Source organism: Anastrepha obliqua, chromosome 4 (assembly GCF_027943255.1).
Source record: "Anastrepha obliqua isolate idAnaObli1 chromosome 4, idAnaObli1_1.0, whole genome shotgun sequence".
NCBI lineage: Eukaryota > Metazoa > Arthropoda > Insecta > Diptera > Tephritidae > Anastrepha > Anastrepha obliqua.
The window spans coordinates 23122743-23150225 of record NC_072895.1 but is presented as its reverse complement, the minus strand read 5'-3'; the positions used below and the strand labels follow the sequence as shown (position 1 = coordinate 23150225).

Here is a 27483-nt window from a genome sequence, read left to right as displayed (position 1 = left end):
CGAACTATCGATTAGTTTGATTACAGCGCTTGATTTTGTCACTTGATTTCAAGTGTGTTTGGAGACTTCTAATGCCGAATGTATGTATATATGGTTTGATGTTCAGCTCTAGCGTAATAGAGTAAGTGCTCCAATATTGATCCGACTCCACGATTTCAATATTTTCACCTATACTGTCGTATTCAGAGCATTTTATTTCACCTCATATACTCCGTTGAAAATAAGGCGAATCTCTTAAAGGTGTTATCTGTAAATCAGCTTATTTTTTGTTTTTTCGCCGTGTCCATGTGACTGTCAGCTGAAACAAGGCGAATTCATTCTTTGTTTTCTACTTTGCCGTGACAATCAAGTTTACAAGACGTTGTTGTTAGTCGTGTGCCGCCACCTTCAATGAATGCGCCTTGCCTGTAAAATTATGTAGTCCGCACATATTGGCAAATTTAGACTATTTGGTATTTTTCTAAATTCAATAATTTTGTTCATTTCTCAACGAGAGTCATTTTAATCCAAGTTTGATATTTTTACAAGATTCATAAAAGTTCTAAAAGTGTTCATCAATATCTCAAAAATTTGAATCAGAATTGAAGAAAAAATTGGATTCGCCGTTTTATAGACCAATAAATTCTAGTGCAAAGAAGTGCAAGTATAATAATTTTTTTCCCGACAGAGTATCCCTTTATCTCCATATGACGAATGCTCTTGACCACCGGGTCATATGACGAGTGCACGACATTTTTTTTTTTTGGATCTTTAAAATCTTGCACTTGGTTTGAAACTGAAAATGATTATTATTATTATTAGTTGCTAAAGCACCGTTAGTTGGATGCATAGTGCCGAAAATGCTTATAGGACAACTGTAACTTTATGAAGAAAATATTGAAATATTCAAAATAAGAAGTAATCAAAACTTGCCGTTGTGTGGTAGTTCTATGAGACTTCGTCAGTCGAGTCGCTTAAAATGTTCGCCGCTTAAATTTTTCCTAAAAGTCGTGTGAGTGGCACGCAATGCATGCAAATGCGAATGAGCTGAGATGGAATCTTCCCCTGGCATCCAGTTCTACGTTGCTGGAATCACTCGGGTTTTTTCCGACTAAAGATTGTCGCCCCAGTAAAATAACAGTCTCTAGTGCACCATATCTCACCCGAGCTGAGATAAAAAAATAGTCTCGCTTTAGTCGGTCAACAACTTTGCGAATTGGAAGCATCTATAGGTTGAAGGAAAAGGTAACGAAAAATCGTAATTTAAAGTTTAGCGAGATGCCTGTTGAACTTTCCGTGTCTCACGAAGCAATTCGTATCATTTTACGCGAGCGCTTTGGGCCTGTAACGACTAGCCGCTTGATTAGTTGCGAGAGACCAAAACTTTTTTACAAAAAAGACTTTAATTTTCTACAATTAAAGCGAGTACCGAATTTTCTACAAGAACTTCACTGCTCATAGATCGCTCTAAATGTGCTAAATTTAACTAATCCTGATCCACTACTCACATTTCGTATCGCAAGACCAGAGAATTTTCTTCAAAGGAAGAAATGTTTGAATTGTCTTTGAAAACTTCAACGTCAGAGGTTCGCCGAGGACTTGCTAGAATGGGTAAATTTCTATTTAAGATTAATACATTTATTATGGCTAGTAGTGCGATATGGATCTCTGAGATCGTGACTTCAAACTGAGCCAAAGCCGCAAAAACTAAAGTCGACGAAGTGTTTATTGGTTTCTTTGATTGGTGAGGTATTTTACACTCGCAATTGTTCCTAGAAGATTAGGTAAAATAAGAATGGGCAGGTAAAGAATATTTGCCAGACATTACTCGAAGCCTGCGAGTATCAATCCATACCATTGATCAAGACCAGACTTTTTACTTTTTTGACAGAATATACTTGGATAACTAATGGCAAAATTTTTAGATAACTATGCCGCAAATATTTACAATTTTTGTATGAATTCGCATCGAATTAGCCAAGGCAACATGCGTTATGAGTGCACTTCACATACACAAGCGTTTCATTGAGCTAGACAAATACAACAACACAATTTATGCAAACAGATATCAGGAGAAGCTTTTGCTGATTGGCGTACGAAAGCAGCGAGGTTTTGCTTAGTTTATTAATAAAATTTTGTATTTGCGCTTTGATTTGTTTGTTGATCTTTACCTTAAGGTCAAAACAGTTGAGACGGCGTGATACATTTGATTTGGACGTGGTTGACTGGGTGTTAAGATTTTGCAATAAACGATTTGCCGATTCAATTTCATAATTTTTATTTTGTTTTGATTTTTGGTTATGTGGTTTTTGCATGACAACAATATTTTATATACGTATTTTGTAGATTTGGTTTTTGTTGGCGGTTGAAGCAATGACAATAAGAAATGCATAAAATAATTGATTTTGATTAATTGATGAGTAAAAATAATTGTGGCTTAACGGTATTTTGGTTTATTAGTAAATGTTGATATAAAAGGTAAATAAATATGTCTATGATTTAACAGTAAAGTGCTTAGTTAACTGGCTTATTACAAATTTTATATAAAAGTGATTAAAAATATTTTTTTTATATTATATTAAAATAATTGAATTAATCATTAAAATTTTATGAAAATATCAATTGTGGTCTTTTGATGTTACTATAAATATATTTGATATGAATATAATAATTTTCTAAATTTAACCCTTAAATGACACAAATGAATGAATGAAATAATTTTATAAATTCAACCCTCGAAAGGCACAAATGAATGAATAAAATAATTTTCTAATTTTAACCCGTAAATGACACAAATCCCTGGAGTGGCCCTATAATACCACGCTGAATCAACGTGAAAGAATATGTAATACTGTAGGAGTTTCCTACATTTATCTTCACTTAAATTTGGGTTTACTTTTAAAAATGTGCCCCTCAAATTCGGTTAAAGGGCTTTTAATTTTTCAACTAAAGAAAAAAAAAATGAAGTTGATCACTTTTCTAACTACATAATTTGACATAACTGTATTTAACTTCAATAAAAAAATTTATCGGTAAAAATTTTTACTTTTAAAAATAACACCCAATCTCAGTTATAGCATAGGTATTTAAATTTTGCGACCAGTGATAATAAAAATATTTCAATAAAAAATCAAAAATATCAAATACAATAGGAAACACAGAATCTCTCAGCTAAGTCCATGCTCAAGGGGGAAGCACTTGTGATTTCGGAAGAAACCAAGTATCATACTTGGGACTAAACATATGTAGATAGGAAACTGACTTGGAAGTCAAACATCTTAGAGGGAGTTAGGAAAGCGAACCTAGCTTTTAATGCCTGTAAGGGAGCTTTAGGTATGACCTGGGGAGTTACACCTAAGGCTGCTCATTGGCTTTATACTGCTGTCGTCAGACCCATTCTTCGCATTCTTCTATACGGAAATGTTGTCTGGTGGTTTGCTAAGCAGAAAAAAACCTATTCTAATTTATTGAATAAGGTGCACATGTCAGCGGAATTAGCAATATGTGTCGTCATGAAAACCACGCCATCCATGGCTTTGGATATCATGCTACATCTGCCACTCCTAGATCTCTTCTGAAAATACTCAGCGGCCTGTTTGGCTTTAAGGCTCAGAGCGAGCTCACAATGGAAGACTATCACATATGGACATTCAACCATCTTAGACTCCTATATGGATAAGCCCACTGATTGGGTTTATCACCCTCCCATTCTCTGCTACGAAAGAAATTTCTTAATGAAAGCCCCTTCTAGACTGGAATGGCTTGAAGAAAATCCATCACCCAACACACTCGTTAAGATCTATACGGACGGATCTAAAATGGACACCCGTATAGGATCAGGGTTATTGTGCGAAGATCTTTCTATCAGTGAATCCTTTAAACTACCGTATCACTTTAGTGCTTTTCAAACGGAAATAAGCGCTGGTTAGAGATAAACAGAAAATCGTCAACAGATATCGGCATTCTATCATACAGCCGAGCTGCCCTACGGGCCCTGGATGCATTCCAAACAACATCAAGGAGTGTCTTACAGAGTCGTCAATCTCTTAGTGAGATGGCCAAACAATATCGTATCATCTAATGCTGGGTTTCAGGCCACAGTTATATACCAGGGAACTGTAGGGCAGACTAACTTGCAAGAGAAAGTGCCTGTATGCCAAACACACATAAGCAATTTTATGGAGGTACCTCACGCAACTTGTAAGCTTCTTATTATGGACGCACTAATTAGTTCTGCGAATCAAAGTTAAATTAGTCTCAATACCTGTGAAATTGCTAGGCAAATATGATCAAGGGTAAGTATATGTATACCCAAGAGTATTATAAATTGAGTAGACTTCAAATTAGAACCTTAGTAGGGGCCCTCACAAGACATTGTGTCATAGGAAATCACGCAAGCATAGCGTTTACATGCATGGTTTCTATCGTAGCTGCAGGAATGAGGAGGAGTTGGAAACAATTCAACATCTATTTTGTGTATACCCCGGCTCTAGTACAGGAACCGATATTTAAGATCCTACTACTTAATAAATGTGGATAATCTATACACTTTAGGTATCAACAACCTTTGACGCTTTGTCAAAAGCTCAGGATGGTTCAATATGGAAGGGGAAATGTAGCCCAACCCCTACGGCTCACAACGGAACCATTTCGTGGTCTAAAAGGCATTACTGTCTCTATATCCGATGCGGCAGGCAAACCCAATCTAACCTAACCTAAATACAAAAAAAGTATTCACAAAACATTAAAACCAAAACAAATATTCCCTCATTTTTATAATAACAAAGTGTGGTATAGTTGTATTTAATTTTAATGAAATAAATCTTTCAAATATACCCTTAAATGATACACGACTCTAGAATGATCATTGATCCAATGTGAAAAATTAGTAATATTTTAAGAGTCTTTGCCATTACTCCTCACTAAATTTTGGGTATACAGTTTTGCTTTAAAAAATATGGCGCTACCTCAGTTACAGAATATTTAAATTTTTCGACCAACAAAAAAGTTCTCAATAAGAAGTTCATGCAATAAAAAAAAATTATATTTTTCGATTAACAAAAGAGTTGGCTTGATTCATTAAAAAATAAATTTTTTTTCACATTCTCATTCTGCTACTACCACTAAAACACTTCCTTACTCATTCTCCCCTTACGTCTCCTACTCACATATATACTTACATATCTTCTTCACGTTTCATAATATGCTCCTAACTGTTCCTTTTAATCGCCCTTTAATCGCATTGTCTAAACCAATCTCTCTCTCTTTGTTACATAACAACAGCAACAATTCACATTTTGATTCTCACTATTACTTTTTAAGCTCATATTTTCTAACTTAGTTGTAAGAATTGTGTAAGCTTGGAAATCATTAACAAAGCTACCTTAAAAAAATCGATTATTATTATAGTTTTCTAGTAAGCGAGCGCCATATTTTTGATTTTTTATATTTTTTTTATGCAAAATTAGACAGCATGCACTTGTTCCTATTAGCAATTTTTCCAAGAAAAATCCACGTATTCTGGAGAACGAAATCTGGGGGTTCTCTTTTTTTTACCTGATATGAATGAAGAGTAGCTTCATACTTTATCCTTCAACAACCTTTTTCGCCCCCTCTTTTTAGTTAAAACACAGCTTACTACCTGCTTAACTATTACAAGGAGCAACTAGTTTTGTTTCTTCTAGAAACCTTCTAAAACATTAGATTAATAATTGTGTGGGGTCAAGAAGGCCCATGCGTCATTTAAGAGCTATAATTATCTGAATGCTTAGTTATAATAATACCAATTAGTTTAATGTTACACTAACTTATTTTTAGTATATATTTTTAGTTTATATTTAGCTTCTTATATTTATTAGAGGATCAATGTGTACATTCGAAAAATGGGGCCATGCTTGATTTAGTGTGTAACAGATGCTTCAACTTGCTTGTAGCCTTCACCTAGTGAGTGGAGGACACTTTTTGTTTTGACGTTTTATTTTTCAATTTTTTTTTGTTATGACAACATACACTTGTACTAACACCGTTATAGATTCACAAATGCCAGGTGCAGTGTCGCAAGCCTTCTAGTAGGTACTCCAAATAGGGGTGAAGAACGCATGTAACCGTGGGTGCATATTTTAGTGATGGTGAGCTCATACGGGCTGAAAAGTCCCGAGCTTCCGAGCCTAACACATAGATGGCACCATTTTTGGTTACATTCACCTCTTTTTCAGTTGGCACTAACCTTAGAAAGACAGCTGTTAAAATTTCATGATATTTCATTCATTAGCTCGTGAGTTGTTGTGCTAAGCTACTTTTGTTACTTTCAAAACAATCCGAATTGAGTTGGGTGCGTGAAGTTCCAAACTTGCAAACATATCAAAAAATAATTAGAAATAAACGTCAAATGGTGTGCGAGGTGGTTAGACCAAATGCATTAACCCTTGCCTCTATCCTGGGATTTGTTCATAAATTATAATTTTTCTGCTGTTATATTTTTTTTACTTCTTTATTGCGGTAGATTAACTTAATTTCGCTAAGTAGCAACTAATTATTTGCCGTATTAATTGCAAGTAAACCAGCTCTACTCAAGCAAACAAAGCGCGCGTGCATGTGTTTTAGTACGCGCACACACTCATGCATATATTCAAGTAACCCGATATGTAAGCAAGCACTTATCTAAATAATGTTAGACTACTTTATTGTTGCCTTAATTAAGCTTAACGGCAAATCTGCTGATTGGAACATTCTGCAATTGCACCTATCAACTTGACTCGACTAATAAACTGTAATTAAAAGTGAAAGTACATAAGTAAGTCAATTAGTGGATGGTGCTTAAGTGATTGCCATGGTTGCTGGCTTATTAGCTGACCTCCTCTTGTGTGTATGTTGCATGCACCTCTGTACGTAAACAGGTGCATTCGCGATGTACTTAGTTGTTTACCTACACACATACACATGTCTGCCTGCTATGAATGTATGTGTGTATATACTTAGTGGTGAATGACACGTATAGGCTCTAATCACCAAATCTCTAACAAGGCAAGCTTGCATGCATATTAGGGTTGCACTTAATTTGAGCTTTCTTCCCTTAATTATGAGGATCGCGGTGGCTTCTGAATGATCATTGATCAGGGCGCAGAGCTCAGTGCGAACTCGAGACATCAAACATTAAATGAATTCGTTCAATTTAACGCATGACCAACAATTATTCGAAAAAAACATTATCGCTGCACTTGCATTAGCCACATTTACAGACAAAGCCTAATGGGGTTTTCTTCTCGCATATAAATTTTTCCATTGTTCTATACTTTCAGCGTCCAAGGAAAGTGTGCATAACATTTTGGCATATTTCAACTACTTATTTATTTTGCTTAATTTTTTGTCTTACAAAAACATGGTTCATACTACAATAAAAAGAAACAAAAAAATAATAATTAAAGCAAAGTTTCAAACTTTTTAGAAAATCTGTAAAAATTCAACAAACTATATAACAAACTTTTTAGTCGGAATTCTATAAAAAAATCGGTTCATGCAATTTTATAGCCTATTAAATTCTTTATTTTATTTTTTTATTTTATTTTATTTATTTATTAAAATTTTTTTTCGTTTAGGCTAAGTGGACATATTTTCGGTTTAATAGGCATTTAAAAAAGAAGGTACAATTAAACTATTTAAAAAAAATATATTCAAAAATTTGATTAGGCGATGGTTTGAAAATGAAAAATTTAACTCAATAAATTTACATTTTTATTAAACTCAATTAGGGTTCCAGTAATATAAGTATTCTAAGCAAAAAGAAATTTCGAAAATCCAAATAGAAAAATACAAACTACGAAGACATCTGCCTGAATTTTAAAGAACATCCTCTCACGAAGCAGCGGACAGTCAACAGCACCACGAAAGAAAGTAAAATTGAAAGACAAAGATAAAATAATTCTTCAGTTCTGCAACGATAATCAATAAGTATCGCGCTTCACAGTTAGGAATAAGATCCAAAAAGCTAAGAGAAATGTAAGAATACTTTCTGGATTCGTTCAATTCCAGCAGCATGGCACGTATAATACGGAGACCGAATGAAGGATGCATACTCAAGTTTGGAACGTACGAACGTCGTATAAAAAAGCTTCAGCATAATAGGGTCGGAGAAATCGCAGCTATGACGCCTAATAAAAGCAAGTAATTTGGTATTAATAAAATTTATATGACTAGCAAAATTAAGCTTCGAATTAATATTAAACCCAAGTCTTTCATTTCCCTTACATGTTACCGGGGCGTGGTAGATAGGGGATAAGAGGTGTCTAGAATAGAGGTACGCCTAGAAAAGGTTATTTATGTTCAGGGATACCCCAGCTACTGAAAAAAATCTAAATCAATTCGCATCCGAATCGAGGGAGCTAAATGCCGCATAAATCTTCTGTATAAAGCAGGAATCTGGCTGATGAGAAGGAAGAGTAAGCATAATTGATAAAGAGAACAAACAAAAATATTAATAATATTAAAATTAGGCTCAAGTTTCAAGTGGCATGAAAAGGTTAATTTTTGATAAATTTGTTTTGCTGTGGTGCACATTTTTACCTAAGTTTTTTTTTGCTTTTTTTGTAGTATTGGCATAATAAAAATGTGTAAACAATTAAAAACTACATAAACAAAAAAATGGATATAGAAAAACAAAAAATATATTAACAATATATAAAAAACAAATAAAAAAATGTGAAGAAATAGTATAATACAAAAAATATATAAAAGACAAAAACCTTAAAAAATAAAATATATATAAGAAAATAAAAAATTTATAAAACAATATAAAATACATTAAAAAAATAAAAAGTATATAATTAAAAAAAATGATATTGAAAAAGAAAAAATATATTAAAAATATATAAAAACAAAGAATAGAAAAAAAAATATATATATAATATAAGTTTAAAAATTAAAAAAAAAAACATAAACAAATGACAAATATTTAAAAGACGTAAAAACTATATATATGAAAAATTAAATAGAAATATAAAAAATTTACCAAAAATAGAATAAAAAATATATAAAAGAAGTAGAAAAATATATAGAAAAGACATAAAAACAAGTAAAAAATATTCAAAAAACAAAAAGAAATACATATATCATATATAAAGGGTAGTTAAATTTTTAGAGCCGATGTTGAATGTGAACCACACCTAAACGTCAAGTTTTTTTCTACATTTCATTTAATATTTTTCAATTTCGGACTAACTCAAATTGAACCATAGAAAGACACCTAATCGAGCAACGCGTTAAAGTTATTCAGGCTTATTATGAAAATGGGCGTTCAAATCAAAATGCGTATCGCACATTTTCGAAGAAAATCATCTTCAGTGATGAGGCACATTTTCACCTCAGTGGATTCGTCAATAAGCAGAATTGCCGCATTTGGGCGAATGATAATTCAAGAGTGATTGCCGAAAAACCAATGCACCCACAAAGAGTGACTGTTTGGTGCGGTTTATGGACCGGCGGCATCATTGGGCCGTATTTTTTCCAAAATGAGGCCGGTCAGGTAGTTACTGTGAATAGTGTTCGCTATAGTGAGATGATAACGAACTGTTTAAGGCCCGAATTTGAAGATATGGATGTAGACGATATGTGGTTTCAACAGGACGGTGCCACTTATCACACAGCTAAGGAAACAATGGCTCTTTTGTGCGAAAAATTTGATGGCCGAATAATCTCACATCGCGGCGATGTCGATTGGCCGTCAAGATCATGTCATTTGACTTCGTTGGACTTCTTTCTTTGGGATTATTTGAAAGGAAAGGTGTACGTCGATAATCCACAAATCGGCACATTATCAGTTATGATTCAGCGTCTTCGAAAATTTTGACCATCGGATGGAGGTGTGCCGCCGAGGTCGCGGCGGCCATTTGGCCAATATTTAGTTCCGCACATAATTGAATTATACCAGTATTACCATAGTAAAGAGAAATAACAATGATTTAAAAAAAAATGTAATATACTTTATTTAAAATCAACACCGGCCCTTGAAACTTAACCACCCTTAATTAAAAATATGTAAAAACGAATAAAAAAATAAATAAAGGGTGAGCCATATAGTGTTTGCTTTTTGAACCACCTATTTTTTTGAGAATGGTAACACAAAGGACATGTCAAATATGTTCATAATTTACTTAAAGGTTTGACATTTACGAAATGGGACGCTATACGCTTGAACAAAGTTGGGAAATATTAAAAACCTATTTCCAAAGTGGTGAGTCTCCTTCTTCTTCCGCGGTTACAGTAAATGGCGAGCGTTACCGTGTCATACTCAACGAGTTTTTGTTTCCAAAAATTGAAGAGCATGACATGGACGGCATTTGGTTTCAACAGGACGGTGCAACTTGTCACACTGCCAAAGTTACACTCGAACTTTTGGCTACCGTTTTTGAAAACCGAATAATCAGCCGAAATTTCGATATCATTTGGCCGCCTCGGAGCTGTGATTTAAGCCCGTTGGACTATTTTTTGTAGGGAGCCGTTAAGGACAAATTCTATGCGAACCATCCAGAGACGATGGATGCTTTAAAACACGAAATCGAAGTTGCCATTCATGAAATTGAAGCTCATCGAAAATGTGCTTAAAAATTGGGTTGATCGAATGGCCTACTGTAAAGCCAGTCGTGGCAGTCATTTGAACGATATTAATAAAATAAAAAGTTTGAAAAATATTCATTGAAAATTTTACATAACCCACCCGTTACATGAAAAAATAAAAATTTATATAAAAATATAAAATACATGAAAAAAATAAAAAATATAGAAAATAATAAGATGTATATATAAAAAAATAAAAGAATAACTATACACAAAAAAAATATGCAAAAAAAAATAATAAATAAATAAATAAATAATAAAAAATAATAATAATAAAAAAATAAAATAAATATAAAAAATAAAAATAAAATGAAAGATACATAAAAAAATAATAATTATATACGAGTCTATAAAAGAAATGAACAATATATAACAAAATTAAAAAAATATTGTATATTTCATATGAAATTAAAAGTTTATAAAATGTAATGAGTAAAAAGACATACGAATATAAAAATATATACAAAAAAGACATTAAAAAAATGTATTACAAAAAAAAACAAATAAAAAATCAAAACTTGTCAATATGTTGACACACTTTCTTCTGACATAGGCAGTATAGACAGTATTTTAGCGAGAAGGACTATCCTCTCTCTCACTTTTGCATTCGATTTGATAAGTGGTGCGATTGACTCCCCATCGCTGCCCGAGAAAATTTACTTCAATATTCCTCAGCAAAGCTCACGAAATCAAAATATTTTCTGATTAGGGATAATTAAAACTAATTATGCTGCCGATACTCCGATTTTTAGAACTTTGAGGGAATTTAGTTCGCTTTCAAATCATATTGGCCTAGATTTTTCTTCAGCAAAATACAACAAAATATCACTTCTGATTGCTATTAAACGAATTGCTGAACTAAATCCCAAGTACTTTCTAAAAGAAGGTCGATTTTCCACTACATAGTTTTAGTATATACCTGTAGTCATATTTGCAGATTCTGCTATTAAATACGGAAAAAATATGTTTGAAAAACTTCTTTGATAATTTAGTATTTGGAGAAGCCCAAGTCAGTGTAAACTAAAGGTACTGGAAAATAAAAATTCTTTACCATCTTCACTACCACTACGATCAACATGGAACGGCTAAGCACAGAAAGCTATGCCAATTTTTGTGGTTTTGTTTTATGCAACTAATCAAATATAATATCATATTTTTATTAAATTATTTCGTTACAATCTTTTTTTGAAGCAGAAAAAATGGGTTACATACAAACGTAAAAGTCATGAAGATCGCCATCAAACTGCAGTCTGTCGGCCAAACGATCGCCAAACCCCTGCAATATGATTTTTCTGTCTATTTGGTGAGATTAGAAAGATATCATCCATTTTGCGCTACTCGTATCAGTATAAACACGTAATTTGAGTCGCATCTCTCAACAACTAATCAGTTATTTTACCAATAGAGACGATGACACCTTCAAAGGGGAATTAGTAAGACTCTTACGAAATGAAGGAAACTTATCAAAACGAAAGATACACTTTCTTTAAATCTTAAGTAAATAATCCCTACATACTAATTTCAATGTCGAAATAAATCAAAAAATTTATCTGAGCCTTTTAACTTAACAAGATACGTTTTGAGATTCATAAAAAGTTGGCCATCCAACAATAGGCAACAACCCGTGCGTGTCGCTTAAAGCGCATTAAATTTTCTAGCCTTAAACTCCGCTGCCCCATCTTCATCTCCTAAGTTCCATCTCCACACAACTGCTTTAATTATGCATATCCATATGTACCTACATATGTGCAATTTGCGGTGTGTGTCCATTACTCATTTGGGGTTCTACCTGTCGTATACGTAACATTTTGATCGGTCACTTCGCAAGCCGCGAAGCAAATTATTGCATTTGCGTCAAATTGCACTTAAATCGTACAATGGTTTGTCGATTTGGCCAGTTGAGAGTGTGGATATAGTTCGACAACAACAACAACAACCACTTGGGTCATGCAATCCAATGCTTAGATGAGCGCTTAAAGTGCACGTAGACTGAATGTTGTTTGCTTTATATTTACTGCGCATACGTTGACGGCCATCAACTTTGTAGCACGCCATAATTTACTGACTTGTAATTACAAATGCACACATACACATACGCTATACCTTAGTGAATGCGCTTTAATTGCTTTTTTGTTGTTGTTGTTTTTAGTGAATTAAATGACATTCAACACGCAAGTTTCATCAACCCATTTGCGGTTAAATCGAACAATCTCACTATTTTCCTTTAAGTACAACTGAAAACTGGTGAGTGCACAAAAAATACTGCATTGTGGCATAAAACTAGGGAAATCTAGAAATTTTTACTATGGGTAGAGTGGGTGTTTTTTTGGCTGAAACGTGGGAAAAGTACAAGACTGTAATTACGAAATTCCATAATTTTCGAGTTTGTAAAGAGCAATTGCTTATAGATCGAGTGGTCCTTATAGATCGGTTGACTGGACGAAAGAATTCATTTCGGTTTCACACTCTTGGCTTATTGAAGTACTTCGTATTTACAACTTCAATCCCAATATCATACTTTTCCTAGAAAAAATTATGCAACGCTGGAGGACCAGACTAAAAATATCTGGCTCTGAAAGCTCTCACTACACAACCGAGTAAAATACTCGAAATGACATCTTCCAAGGTGACTCGTCCACTCCGTGTTTTTTTTTTTTTTTTTGGAATAAACCCCTTAAGTCGCATCCTCAATGAGACGGGAGATGGGTTTGTGTTAGAGCGCGGACAGTCTGGAAGTTTCCGGCTGATCCGCCTTTTTTACGTAGACGATTTAAAACTCTACGCCAGCAATTCCAAACATCTAGATAAGCTTTAGAAATGTTTCGATATCTTCTCCAATGACATTAAAATGGCTATTGGACTTAATAAATGCCGAAAGATCACAATAGTTCAAGGGAAAGTCGTTTCTCGACATGTAATTGTGGACTCAACATAACAGAAATGGAACCGACAGAGGTGTATAAGTACCTTGGAGATGTGCAAAGCAGCACCATAAATATGACGCAAATGAGGAAAAATCTGATAGCAGAATTTAAAAGGCGCCTTCACGCTGTCTGTAAAACCCAATTTAATATTAAGTGTGCAACTAAGTTCCCGCTGTTTGTCAATAGATGCCGCCAGCAGTGTGTTCTAGTCGATTCTTACTTAACCTAAACTTCATAAACCAAGCTTAGACATATGGCAAACAAACTGCTTCGACACATTAGTGATTTTGTTTTGGTATCATTTTGGTTTTGTGAAAATGTCTGAGTTTGTATCGAATAATCGCTATTTGCGGGAAGTGTTGATTTTCCTCTTTCATTAAAAAAAACAGCGGCTAAAGTGCATCGAGAGCTACCAAAAGTTTATGGAGATGCTGCTTTAGGTGAAACAAGGTGCCGAGATTGGTTCCGTCGCCTCAAAGACGGTGATTTTAATGTTGACGACCGTTCGCGTGAAAGGAAAAAAACCTTCGAAGACGTTGAATTGGAAGCATTGCTCAATGAGGACTCGTGTCAAATGCAAGAAGAGCTTGCTTCAGTATGAGGAGTTACCCGCCTATCCATTTCCAAGCGACTGCATGCTTTGAGAATGATTCAGAAACAGGGGACTTGGGTTCCTTATGAGTTAAAACCAAAGGATGCTGAACGTCGTTTTTTCGCCTATGAACAACTGCTCCAGTGGCAAAAAAGGAAAGGTGTTTTTCATCGCATCGTGACGGGTGATGAAAAATGGATTTATTACATCAATTCAAAGAAAATAAAGTACGTCGTCACCTCGGCCGAATATTCACGCTGCGAAGGTAATGCTATGTATTTGGTGGGACCAAGCTGGTCTTATTTACTATGAACTGTTAAAACCAAGCGAAATCATCACTGTGGATCGGTGTCGACCTCAATTGATGCGATTGAGCCAAGCACTGCGCGAAAAGCGGCCGCATTAGGCGGAGAGGCATGAAAAAGTGGTTCTAGAGCATGACAACGCTCGGCCTCACATTGCCAAACCCGTTACAACCTACCTGGAAACACTGAAATAGGAAATCCTACCCCACCCGCCACATTCTCCAGATATTGCGCCGTCCGATTATCAGCTGTTCCGATCGATGGCACATGGTTTAGCTGACCAGTAGTTCCATTCATCCATCCGTGGATATCCTCAAAAGAAGAACAGTTTTACCGCGACGGTTTACGGGATCTAACAGAAAGATGGGAAAAAGTAGTAGCCACCGATGGGCAATACTTTCAATGATTCACTCCCATCTGCACAAAGCTGTAATTGCTGCGGATGATAATTACACCCCACTTCGGATGAATCAATCCTACGAAATCAGGAACGCAACTACAATAGATGAAAAGATCCAAAAATGGTCTGAAATGATTGTTCATGGGTGAATCGAAAGGCTTGCTGAGCCCAAAAAACGACTGCAAATTGTCGCACCTTTGGCTTACCAACAGGACGATATTTGCCGAAACGGAGTGTACCACTTTCGCCATAAAAGATGGTGTGATTCCAAGAAGAAATTACATTAAATATGTAATGCGAGATCCAAATGCCGCTGAGACAGATGTCGCAGATGCAATAGTCGGAGTTAGACATTAGACCACGTGCTAGTGGGATGCACCACACTGGCAAACTCTATGTACTTGAAGCGACACAATGGCATTGCGAAAATAATTAATCTAAAAATGACGCAGAAGTACATCTTCAATCAAAGCAAAATTCCATGCTTTAGATACATCTCAGAACCTTTTCAACAAGACTCCAATTACCTTTTGTATTAAGACCGAAGAATTTTAACAAATGCAACAAGAGACCACTATAGGCCAGACATTTTCTTGATCGAGCTCCCCTACTGCCAATACAGGGTTGCCCATATTCGTCGGACCCATCTGGCAACCCTGTATCTTTTGACAGAGACGTCAGATCGCTTAATGATATACCGCGTTGGAAGCGTCAGTCCAATCAGACTTTTACTATGGAACAATACTCGCCACGCGAGCGCTCCCAAATTGTTGAAATTTACTTTCAACAAAAGAAGTCAAAAGAAGAAGAACAAAATCATCATGTCCGATGAGGATCAAATCCTCACGAAATTCAAGAGGTACCTCTTTACGACGAAAAAGTCACTGTTTGGTGCGGCGTTAGTGCGAAAACGATTATTGGGCCGTTTTTTCTTCGAAAATGAAGAAGATCAAGCTGTTACCGTCAATCATGATGTTATGATAACCACTTTTGTGATGCCAATTATTCGTAGAAAGCGTATGAGGCAGTTCTGGTTTCAACAAGACGGCGCTCCACCACACACAGCTCGCACCACAATCGATTTTTTGAAGAAATTGTTTCCTCGTCGTTTGATGTCGAAAAATGGCGAGTTTGATTTAACGCCACCTGACTTCTTCTTGTGGGGATATTTAAAATCAAAGGTTTATATTAATAAGCCAAAGACCATAGAAGAGCTCAATAACAACATCCGTGAGGAAATAGCCGCTATTTAAGCCGAAATGTTAGCTAAAACTATGGAAAATGCTGCAAAACGGGCACAATATGCCGTACAGGCTCAAGGCGGCCATTTGTAAGTAGTCATATTCAAGAAGTGATATCAACAAACCTACTTGAACTAAATAAAATGATTATTATCATCAACATAAAAAAAAATTGTGTTTTTCTTTGATTAAAAAAAAAACACATTCGTCCGTCGAATATGGGCAACCCTGTACATCCGCCTGGAAGACACTGCTGGTATTAGGAAGACGCACAGATTTTTCAATTCTAGGACTATGAAAATATATATCAGCTCCAACACCACAATCCATTTTTGAACCATCTGTGTAGTGTCGAAGTTGCTTACTAGTCAAACTCCCTTGTGAACGATGTAGTCAGTCCGGCTCGAGGTGAACCGAATTTGTCGCAATAATAGACTGGCATGGCCATGAGTTTTTATCCTGCCAGCAACCCGCTTCATTTAACCTAAATGCACTCATTGTTGCCATCTTTTTGATATGGGCTTCTACCGGGATAACATGTGTCAGTTTATGGAGAGCCTCCTTAGGGGAAGATGTAATTGCACCGACTGTTTTTATCCTTATGGTAGTGGTATTCGCAATAGTCTATTATGAACGAATGACAAGGCATACTAATGATACATCCAAGGCTTATAATTTTACTTTAAATTGGTTTGGTAAATTTCTTTAGATCAATAAAAATGCAGCTTCTGGTTTTGCCACTTCCGCAATTTTTTAATTTTTTTGCACAACCCACGCTACTCAGCCAATTACGTAATTTGAGCAGAAACATTCTCTACAACTGTATTTTTTATAATAAATATAAAAGTAAAATATTTCATAGTAAATAATCCACATTGCGGTTAGTCATTATTGTAAACCGCAAAGAGCTGAAGTGAAATGTAGTTTGACTGTAGCTGTTGGCAAGCATCTGAACTGTGCAGTCAAAAGTTACAAAACCAAAGTTTTGCACGAAACAAAAAAAAGCAAAAATAGTAAAAAATCAAACGCCGTTGATGTGAAAGCCTGCCTGATAAGTACAACCTTATTTAAATTTCATTTTTCAAAAGTGTGCGCTGAGTTTGTCTTGGTTCTGCATTTCACTGCATAAACAGCAAAGCAACCGCATTGAACTTCTCATTAGTTAAATGTAATATTTTATAATATTTTTTTTTTTTTTGCTTTCATTGCTGGTATTTCCTTTTAGCGAATGCCAAACAAGCTGCCAAGCAACTGCTGACACATATCAGCAAAAGCGAAGCGAGTGTTGCATAAAATATGTAATATTGAATGGAAAATCTGCAAATGCTGTCAGTCATGGTGTTTTTCCTCTTTTATTGTGGCAATCTACTCGTCTCTACACACAACTACACACTATTGTGGCAAGCAATCGCAAAGGAAGACGGAAAGCAGATAGTTTGCTATTGTTCATGAAAACTGCTGGTTTTTGCGATCTGTAGCTATAGCAGCTGCAATCGACGTGAAAGTTTCATATTTCCATGCGCCACAAATCAGGGCTTTCAGCGAACTTTTTTCACGCTCTAAGCGCATACAAACATCTATTTTGCTGTCTTTGATTTGTTTGCTTTGAAGCGTTATTTTTTCCCTTCGCGGCGTTGATATTCGATATCCTCAGCGTAAAATCACTAATGTTGGTCAACACATGCACACATTCGCACATGCACACATACACACACACTCACACAACACGTGCTTAGAAAACCTTATTGTAAGCTGTTGCCTCAATCGTCAGTCTGCATTGAATGTATATTTGGCATACTTTCAGGCGGGGTAGCAAATATTTCACTTCAGCAGCTATAACGGTTCTGGTTGCGACAGCCGCACATACCAACAGCGACGCCGGCAGTGGTAATGGTGAAAAATAATAATTTTTCATTGAAAATTTTACATTTCAACGATTACATAAGGCAGAACCGCATTTGCTCGTGTGTGTGTGTGTGTGTTAAAACATATCATCGACACAAACATGTGTTTCTTTGCACTCATACACTCATGCATTTACATATGCAGTGGACAAGCTGCACTGTTATTTGATGGAAGAAGTGGTACTAGTACGAACGGGACTAGTCTTGTGCTAGGTGTAAAATTACCATCTAGTGATGTATGCAAAGCAAATATTATTCTACTGTGAAAAGCCAGATTACTCAACAAACATGAAACAAAGTTTATGAACTCTCATTTAAGAGTAGAAGTGATACTAGTTCGAAATGCGCTACAATTACACTAGCTGAAACAAATATACTATTTCTACACACCAATCAATAATCAAACTACTCAGCCAGTTAAGTGGATTGTGAAGGTATATTTGATGGAAAAAGTGATACTAGTTCGAAATGGACTAGACTTGTACCAGTGACAAAAATACGAATTGGATTTTTACACAAAAAAAGTATACTACTTTTACCTAGCAATGAAAATTATAAACTACTCAACAAGCTACAAGAAGTGATACCAGTTCGAAATGGACTAGACCTGTAGCAGTGATAGAAAAACGAATTGGAATTTTATGCAAAATAAATACACTATTTTTACCTAGCAATGACAAATTAAACTGCTCAGCAAGATAGAAGAAGTGATACTAGTTCGCAATGGACTAGTCTTGTACCAGTGACAAAAATAGGAATTGGATTTTTATGCAAAACAAGTATACTATTTTTACCTAGCAATGAAAAATTGAACTACTCAATAAGGTAGAAAAGTGATACGAGTTCGAAATGGACTAGACTTGTACCAGTGACAAAAAATGAATTGGATTTTTATGCAAAACAAGTATACTATTTTTACCCAGCAATGAAAAATTAAGCACTCAGCAAGCTAGAAAAAGTGATACTGGTTTGAAATGGACTAGATTCCTACTAGTTGCAAAAAACGAATTGGATTTTTATGCAAATAAATATACTACTTTTACCTAGCAATGAAAAGTCAAACTACTCTGCAAGCTAGAAGAAGTGATACTAGTTCGAAATGGACTAGACTTGCACCAGTGACAAAAAGACGTATTGGATTTTTACGCAAAACAAATATACTATTTTTGCCTAGCAATGAAAAATTAAACTACTCAACACGCTAGAAGAAGTGATACTAGTTAAAAATGGACTAGACTTTGAACCAGTGACAAAAATAGGAATTGGATTTTTATGCAAAATAAATATACTAATTTTACTTAGCAATGAAAAATTAAAATACTCAGCAATCTAGAAGAAGTGATACTAGTTCGAAATGGACTAGACTTCTCCCAGTTGCAAAATGCCCAATTAGATTTGTATGCAAATATATTCTTCTTTTTTTTATTATCGTTATTTTCAAGTTTACCTTATAAATTTAAAAATTTTTAAAATTTTGGTTTACTAATTTTTATTTACATTCAACTCGTCCAAAACTGATGATTTTCATAAATTTTAATATAATATTTTTTTAATTTTTGTTTCTAAGTTTTTATTTACATTTCAACTCGCCCAAAACTGATGATTTTTACATATTTTAATATTTTTTAAATTTTGGTTTATTGGTTTTTATTAATGTTTTCAACTCGTCCAAAACAGATGACTTTTTTAAATTTTAATATTTTTTTAATTTTGTTTTTAAATTTTTATTTACATTTTCAACTCGTCAAAAACTGCTGATTTTTATAAATTTTAATAGTTTTTAAATTTTGTTGTAATATTAATTTTAGAAACCACATTCTTCAGCTACAACTGGTAGTCATTTCGGAACTAGTACTCGCACGCAGGTTTTAATTTAGGGTAGTAAGGACTTGTCTGTGTATTTGTGTGTGCTTACGAGCCGTTTTCCAACTATCGATATGCAGCAATTTTTGTATTTTTCAAGGCCTACAGTTATGATGTATGTATAAGCGCAAAATTTTCCAAATCAAAGTAATGCACTCGTGTGCGCATGTATGCGTGCGCGTGCATAAAAAACATGATTTCTCTTACGTTTTTCTACATTTCACAGTTCCAGGCCGGTTTTTTTATTTACTTTATTTTTGCAGATTCTGCTGCAAAGTTACTTCTAGTTTTGAAGCTTGCATTTGTAATTCCCTGATGCTGCCACAACCAGCCGCAATCAGTGCAAGTGCTCATCGACCGCTTGGGAAAATCATTTAGTGTGAAATGTGTGTTTGCGGAGGTACTCGGAAATGCACAGTCGTTGGAATATGCGAGTTTATCTGCGTAGGCTGGTGATTTTGCAGCCATAAGCCAAAAACTTTCATGCAACAGCTTTCACTTTGTGAGTTACTAAAATATGCAACTGTTTGAATAATTTGCAATTTTTCTATAGAGTACACAATTTTTATGCATTCACTTTATTTTTAGCGAATAAAAAGTGTGCATAGCCGCATTGGGTACAGTGCTCGTAGTATCTCTTAAATTCTGCAACGCCTATCAAATGAGGGTAGGTCATTAAAAATTTAGGATTTAGATTCAGTGCAGATTTAACATTTTGCTTGTTAAGAAGCATATTTCAAAAGAATGCCCCAGCCCTTTCTGATTGAGCTGTTAAAAGGCTTTCTGTGACAGTTATTTGAAACAGATAACGTGAATGTTGGGTGCGCTCCAATTCTACTTTTTTGCTAGAAAATCAAGCAATAGCTTGAAGTATTGTGGGAATTCTGTACCGTTGATTAAACGATCCAACACTGTTCTTCTAATTTTTAGTGCATCTTAACCAGCAGATTGACCTTGAACGTTCGGATTGCCCAAGTCATGTCACCCTACCAGAAATCGTCGCAAGGCCGCGCTTATTATTCAACGATTGGTGAGAGAAGGTTCTAGAATTTGAAGCTCCCAGTTGAGCTTAAGATATTTTTAGAACCTTAGAAGCAGTGGTGTGTCAACGATGAAAAGCTATCGCGGAGCAAACTGGAGTGCGTAATTGATACTTGGAACGTACTTTTGTGGTGCACGATGGACCGGCTTAAAAATGTCTGCAATTGCGATTAGCCATCAATAAATACACAAAAAAAAGCGTTGTGAAGCTTTGTGCCACATGCCACGCAGCACGCGTAACAATGGACTTGTTGAGAGGCGAGTCTGGTGAACATTTTATTTCGAGTTCGACACCTATCAATTGGCCACCCAGATCGTGCGATATAACGCCTTTAGATTATTTTTTGTGGGGGCTAAGTTATGTCTATTTAGACAAGCCTGCTTCAATTAACGCATTGGAAGACAACATTAAAGCATTTATATGTGAGATACCGGCCGAAACATTGGAAAGAGTATGCCAAAATTGGACTAAGCGGATGGACCATTTGAAGCTCAGCCGCAGTGAAGATTTGCATGAAATAATCTTCAAACATTAAATTATATGGACTATACCTTCGATTTAAATAAAAATGTCATGCATTTTTCTGAATTCACGTGTGTTTTTTTGAAAAACTTTCCTATAGCTCATAAAAAATCATCCTTTAGTTATAATTTGTGCCCTTTACTCTGACTTCCCCGGCCTATGCTTTGACCGGAACAGTTTTTTTTTTTTCATTTCAAGTTTGCACTTCGATTTTGATCAACAAATTGTAATTAATTATTGATTTGTTCCAATGAATAAATAATTATTAATTAGAGATTCCTTACATTTATATTTTAAGATGTTTTGCAGAAGATTTCGATTTCCGTATGAGTTTTGTGATATAGGAAATCTGTTGTGAATTTGGAACTTCCTTTGCCAACTTAAATTCTTCATGCGGAAGTCTGCCTACTACATTTGTATTACAAATGGGTTTGAGGAATAAAAAGAAATATTCAGTTTAAGTTTGTTATTCGAGTTTATGATTAGCTACTCGAGTTCAGTGAACACTTTCTTAGATTTTTTGAAACTTGGTCCTATGATTGATTCCAAGCGTGCCTGAGCCACAAGGCCCATTAAATCTACCGAAATATCTTTGGCTGCAGGACACTGCTGTGCGTTAAAAAACTATACGAGATATTAAAATCAAGCAAATGAAGCTTAACCAGATACTGAAGTCATACTCCTACTATCCTCGGTTCCCACACTCCCCATAAGCTGGTCAAAGCCGAATTTATAAATATTACACACATTGATCCTCAAGTTTTTAAACTCTAACACTGACTTATTTTTATTTAATTACTTACACCATAGATATTGAGGGGTATTTATGAAGATATTAATAAGCTATGATTGAAACTAGATTTATAATTTCGTGTAAATGCTGTAATTATTTATTTTATTATGAAATTAGCAGTAAGCACCGATTATAAATATTAAGCGCAAATAGTATAAATTATATATGGATAGATAATATGATATGAAACTCTCTTATTTTTCTGCTAAGAGCGCTTCCTTGCACTCTTTTTTCGCACTGACAACAACCGAACAAACTGAGCTGCAACTAGTTACCTACTTACTAGTTCTGAACTACTTTGCATCAGTATGCTTTATAGCTGAAATAGTTTCTCTTCTATTTTTGTTAAAAAGGCGCTATTCTCATGTCTCACGTAATGTCAGTTGACAGCCATACATCATTAGAATAACAATTAATTAGTCCGTTCAAAATGAGTCAGTGGTGGAACAATAAAAATACTAGTTTCCAATGGGCAAAATCCGCTGATTGACTTCATTTACATTTGTATACTTCCAATTAATATTTCGTGCATTATTCTTTGAAGCATTCTACTAGAGGCAAATTTTTTAATTTGATTGCCTCTCTAACTTGCCCATTTCCAACTGGTACAATTCTGGTTACGATCGAACTAGTATGCTTTTCCTCTTCAAATACTAGACCATGAAAGGCAAGGTTTGGTGAATAATTCGGTGTATTACTGTAGGATGCATACGAAATACTTAAATGCTTATCCAAAAACAAATTTTAAAATTTCCAGCGATTTTAATAGTAAATCGCAAAAATAATAAAAATGAATAAAACTTGGCAAATTTTGCCATTTTTTTTTTTTAAGTCAGCAAAATTTCACAATAAATGTCCATTTGGGGCAAGGCGCGTAAAGTAAAAAAGTCTAGAAACTCCAACGCTCCGATTTTGATGAAATTTCGTGAAGATGCTCTACTAATAGCAGCAAATCGTGCAAACGAGTGAAGGAAATACTCGTATGAAGTTTTTTCCGAGGCATAGGACCTCCAAATTTCTAATTTTATTATGTAAGTAAGTTTTGTCTGAATTGTAACTATAGTTTTTGGCCGAAGAGAGAAATAAATTATTTCTTATATAGGATTTCTATCGTCAGATTTTATGTTTTTAATTTAAGTTTTTCACTTTTTTCAATTTTTTTAAATTTTATTTTCGATTTTTTTTTAATTTGGCTCAAACCAAAGTATGAAAGTTTTAGTTATTTAAAAAATATTTTTTTTTTTAATTTTTTAATTTTTTGCTTTTTTCTACTTTTTTAAATTTTATTTTCGATTTCTTTTTTTTAATTTGGCTCAAGCAAAAGTATGAAATTTTGAATTATTTAAACAAAAATTTTTTGCAATTTTTAAATTTCTTGCTTTTTTCTACTTCTTTAAATTTTATTTTCGATTTTTTTTAATTTGGCTAAAACAAAAGTCTGAAATTTTAAGTTATTTAAAATTTTTTTTTCAAACTTTGACATCTTTATAATGAAGCTCAAACGAAAGTTTGATTTTTTTAAACTTGGATATTTTTCATGTTGTTTTAATTAGCCTCAAAGGAAAGTTGAAAGTTTTAAAATTTTTTTGATTTCAAACTTCGATATTTATGATATTTTTTTATCGGGCTCAAACCAAAGTTTGAAAACATCTTTTTTTTCAAACTTCAATATTTTTGATATTTATTTAATTAGTCTCAAGCGAAAGTTTGGAATTAAAAAAAAAAAATTTCAAACTTGGATATTTTTGATATTTTTTTAAATAGGCTCAAACGAAAGTTTGGAATTTTCTTAAATATTTTTTTTTTCAAACTTGGATATTTGTGCTATTTTTTTTAATTAGGCCCAGGTGAAAATTTGGAATTAAAAAAAAAAGTATTCAAACTTGGGTATTTTCGCTATATTTTTAACTTTTTTGTTTTCAAACTTCAATATTTTTGATATTTTTTTATTAGGCTTAAACCAAAGTTTGGAAACTTTTCTTTCAAACTTCAATATTTTTGATATTTTTTTAAATAGGCTCAAACGAAAGTTTGGAATTTTTTAATATCTTTTTTCCAAACTTGGGTATTTCTGCTATTTTTTTAATTAGGATCAATTGAAAGTTTGGAATTTTTATTTTGAAACTTAGATAGTTTTGATATTTTTTTGATTAGGATCAACCAAAAGTTTGACTTTTTTAAATTTGGATATTTTTAATTCTTTTTAATTAGGCTCAAACTAAAGTAAGAGCTTTTTGCAAACTTCGATATTTTTTATATTTTTTGAATTAGGCTCATATAAAAGTTCGGAATTTTTTTTTCTCAAACTTCAATATTTCTTTCAAACTTCTTTTTCAAAGTTGAATATTTTTCATTTTTTTTTAGAATAGGCTGAAAGGAAAGTAAAAAATTTTTTTTTAACAAAGTTTTTTTCAAAGTCGGATATTTTTGATACTTTTTTAAATAAGATCCAGCGAAAGTTTAATTTTTTTTTTAAACTTCGCTATTTTTAAGATTTTTTAAATTAGGCGCAAACGAAAGTTTGAAATTTTTTTAAATATTTTTTTCCAAACCTTGGCTATTTTTGAAATTTTTTTTATTAGGTTCAAACCAAAGTTTGAAAACTTTTTTGTTTCAAACTTCAATATTTTTAGTATTTATTTAATTAGGCTCAAACTAAAGTTAGACTTTTTTTTCAAACTTCGATGTTTTTTATTTATTTTTAATTAGGCTCAAAGGAAAGTTCGGAATTTCAAGTATTTTTTTTTGAAATTTCGATATATTTGCTATTTTTTCAGTTAGGCTTAAACAAAAGATAGAAATTAATTTTTTTTTTTTTGTTGAAACCAAAGTTTGGAATTCCTCCTTTAAAATTATACCTAACCTTATATCGACAGTAAAAAAATTCTTAACTAAATGTTGACCGCGCCCCACTGTCGATCAACATACAAAACGTAAAACGTAGAAAAAAATCAATTTGTGTGCTGTAAGTTTCTGTAGGCCAGGATTGAGACAATACCTTAACTTACACGTAAGTTTTAGTTCTCGCCCAAAGTTCAAGGTGGCAGCACTTGCACTAAACTCGAAGCTTCATATTATATTATATATGACTTATAGTCTATTTTTTACTCAAACTCAATGCTGATACTTAAAATAAATTCTAAAATAATTAATCAATTATATTTTGAAACTACGTTATTTGGTATTTAATGTAGGCGTCGCCATAAACTAAAAACAAAACTAAAATTTGAATAATTGTGTTTCAAAGGAAAAAGGAAATGATTGGTAACTGCAAAATTTTCAGTTCATAACATCTCTTAGAAAGTAGGTACCTGGTTCTCGAGTAGTATAGTAAATAAAGTACTTAGAATTAACTTATACCAGAATATTTTTAATAAAATATCTTAAAAATTTATTTTTTCTTATAAAAATTACGTGCATCTCAACTTAAGTGATTTATCGATTTTATGTTGATATATATATTTTTTTTTAGTTTTTGTTTTTGTTTTTTTGTTTTTTTGTTTTTCTGTTCTTCAAATTTACTCACCTATCGGCTGGTGCTGAACCGGAAGCCGGTTTTAGGCTTCTAAATGCTTTCAGCCACTTTGTTTTCATCGATGGCGCGGTCGCGGCTGAAAATTTACGCTCGGCGCGTGGCGAACCCGGATCAACTTTGCTCACGTATAAATCTTTCTGCAATTAAAATAAAATAAACAAACAAATATTAGTCGAGAAAAAGTTACTTCATTTTCATCTGCGTAATGTCAAATAAGTAAAAAGAATACAAAATAGCCAACGAGGTGAAGTTAGCGAGTATGCTTATGGGCTTGTTATTCGAAGATATCATCAGGTTTTAGGTAAATCTATGTATCTTCATAATGACTACATAAAGCACGCCGAAACCTGGTAAACATATTGCTCCCCCAGCTCATTTCGATCTAACATAAATTTTATTGTGGTCAGATAAAAAACCACAATCGCAGAGAGAGCTTGCAAAGCCATGATGGCGTTATACCCCTGCGGCAGTCTAATTGAGGAAAAATGGGGTATGGAACTCAGAACGGTACACTGGCTCTACACAGCAGTAGTTAGGTCAATTCTCTACTATGGTATTGTAGTATAGTGGAATGCATTTGAGAAGGGTATAAACATCAAAAGATTTGCAAGGTTCAATGGCTCGCATCTGTTCTTATAATCAGCACAATGTCAACCACTCCATCGAAAGCATTATAAGCGACATTAAACTTCCTTCTGGTAGATTTACAGGAAAGAGTTATTGCGCGCAGTGTGACAATAAGCCTGAACACTTTAAGTAAGTAGTCAATCATGGACTACGGTCACGTTAAAATCCTGTCTGGTATTTCGGAGCTTCACGCACTGGTGGGCCATGCATTCCCGCCAACACTTGCCATTACAACGTTCACGACCCTTCTACCCTCAAGGAAAGAGTGAGAACTGGACGATGTGTAACAGGGCGATATACATATACACGGATGGCTCAAATGCTCCTAGGCAGGGTGGGTGGAGGTGTATATTTCGCATAACTGGGAATGTCCTTCAGTTTTCGGCTCCCCGACTACTGTAGTGTCTTTCAGGCTAAGCTGATGTCAATACGAAGAGCCGTGATACTGGTACAGTGTAGTACAATACCTGGAGATGATATATACAGGGTTGGCCATATTAAACTGACCCATTGAGTAACCCTATAACTTTTTACTGTAATTTGAAATCTAAGGTTTACGTCAACAAGCCAAAGACACTAGGCACACTTAAGGCCAATATCCGACGGGAAATAGCCGCCATATCGGCCGAGACGCTGGCCAAAACTATGGAAAACGCCGAAAAACGGGCACATTACGCTATACGAGCTAAGGGGGACCACTTGCGCGATATCATATTCAAAAAGTGATGTAAACGAATCTCCTTGAACTAAATTAAATGTTTTTCACAATGAAACACAAAAAAAATGTTTCTTTTTCCATATTTTTTTAATAATCACATGGGTCAGTTTAAGATGGCCAACTCTGTATATACAAAACATTTTCATTGACAGACATGCAGCAATAAAATCCCTCACAAAGCAACTGACAATCTTGAAGGTAGCCATTAAATGCCACACATCTCTTAACGAAATAGACACTCATCTTTCACATAAAGGCAACATGTGTTCCTGTCCATTGCAACATTGAGAGTAACTGTAGAGCCCATGAACTTGCGAGCGTCGGCACTAAATTGACTGATAAGTATAAAGACAAAGACATGCACAGACAATCATGTAAGCTACTTATCTTTGAGGAAATCGTAAGAGCAGCGAATGACAGAGGACGTAAT

At 34.2% G+C, this 27483-nt stretch overlaps 1 protein-coding gene across 1 annotated transcript in view; it reads right to left on the bottom strand.

Annotated features, from left to right (window-relative positions):
- LOC129243583 (uncharacterized) overlaps positions 1-25839 on the bottom strand; it is a 182015-nt gene extending 156176 nt beyond the window's left edge. The window contains 2 exon segments of the mRNA XM_054880702.1: positions 2151-2204; positions 25700-25839. Of these exon segments, the coding sequence (XP_054736677.1) occupies positions 2151-2204; positions 25700-25767 (122 nt within the window). The 5' untranslated portion in view covers positions 25768-25839.
- Positions 25840-27483: the final 1644 nt, after the last annotated feature.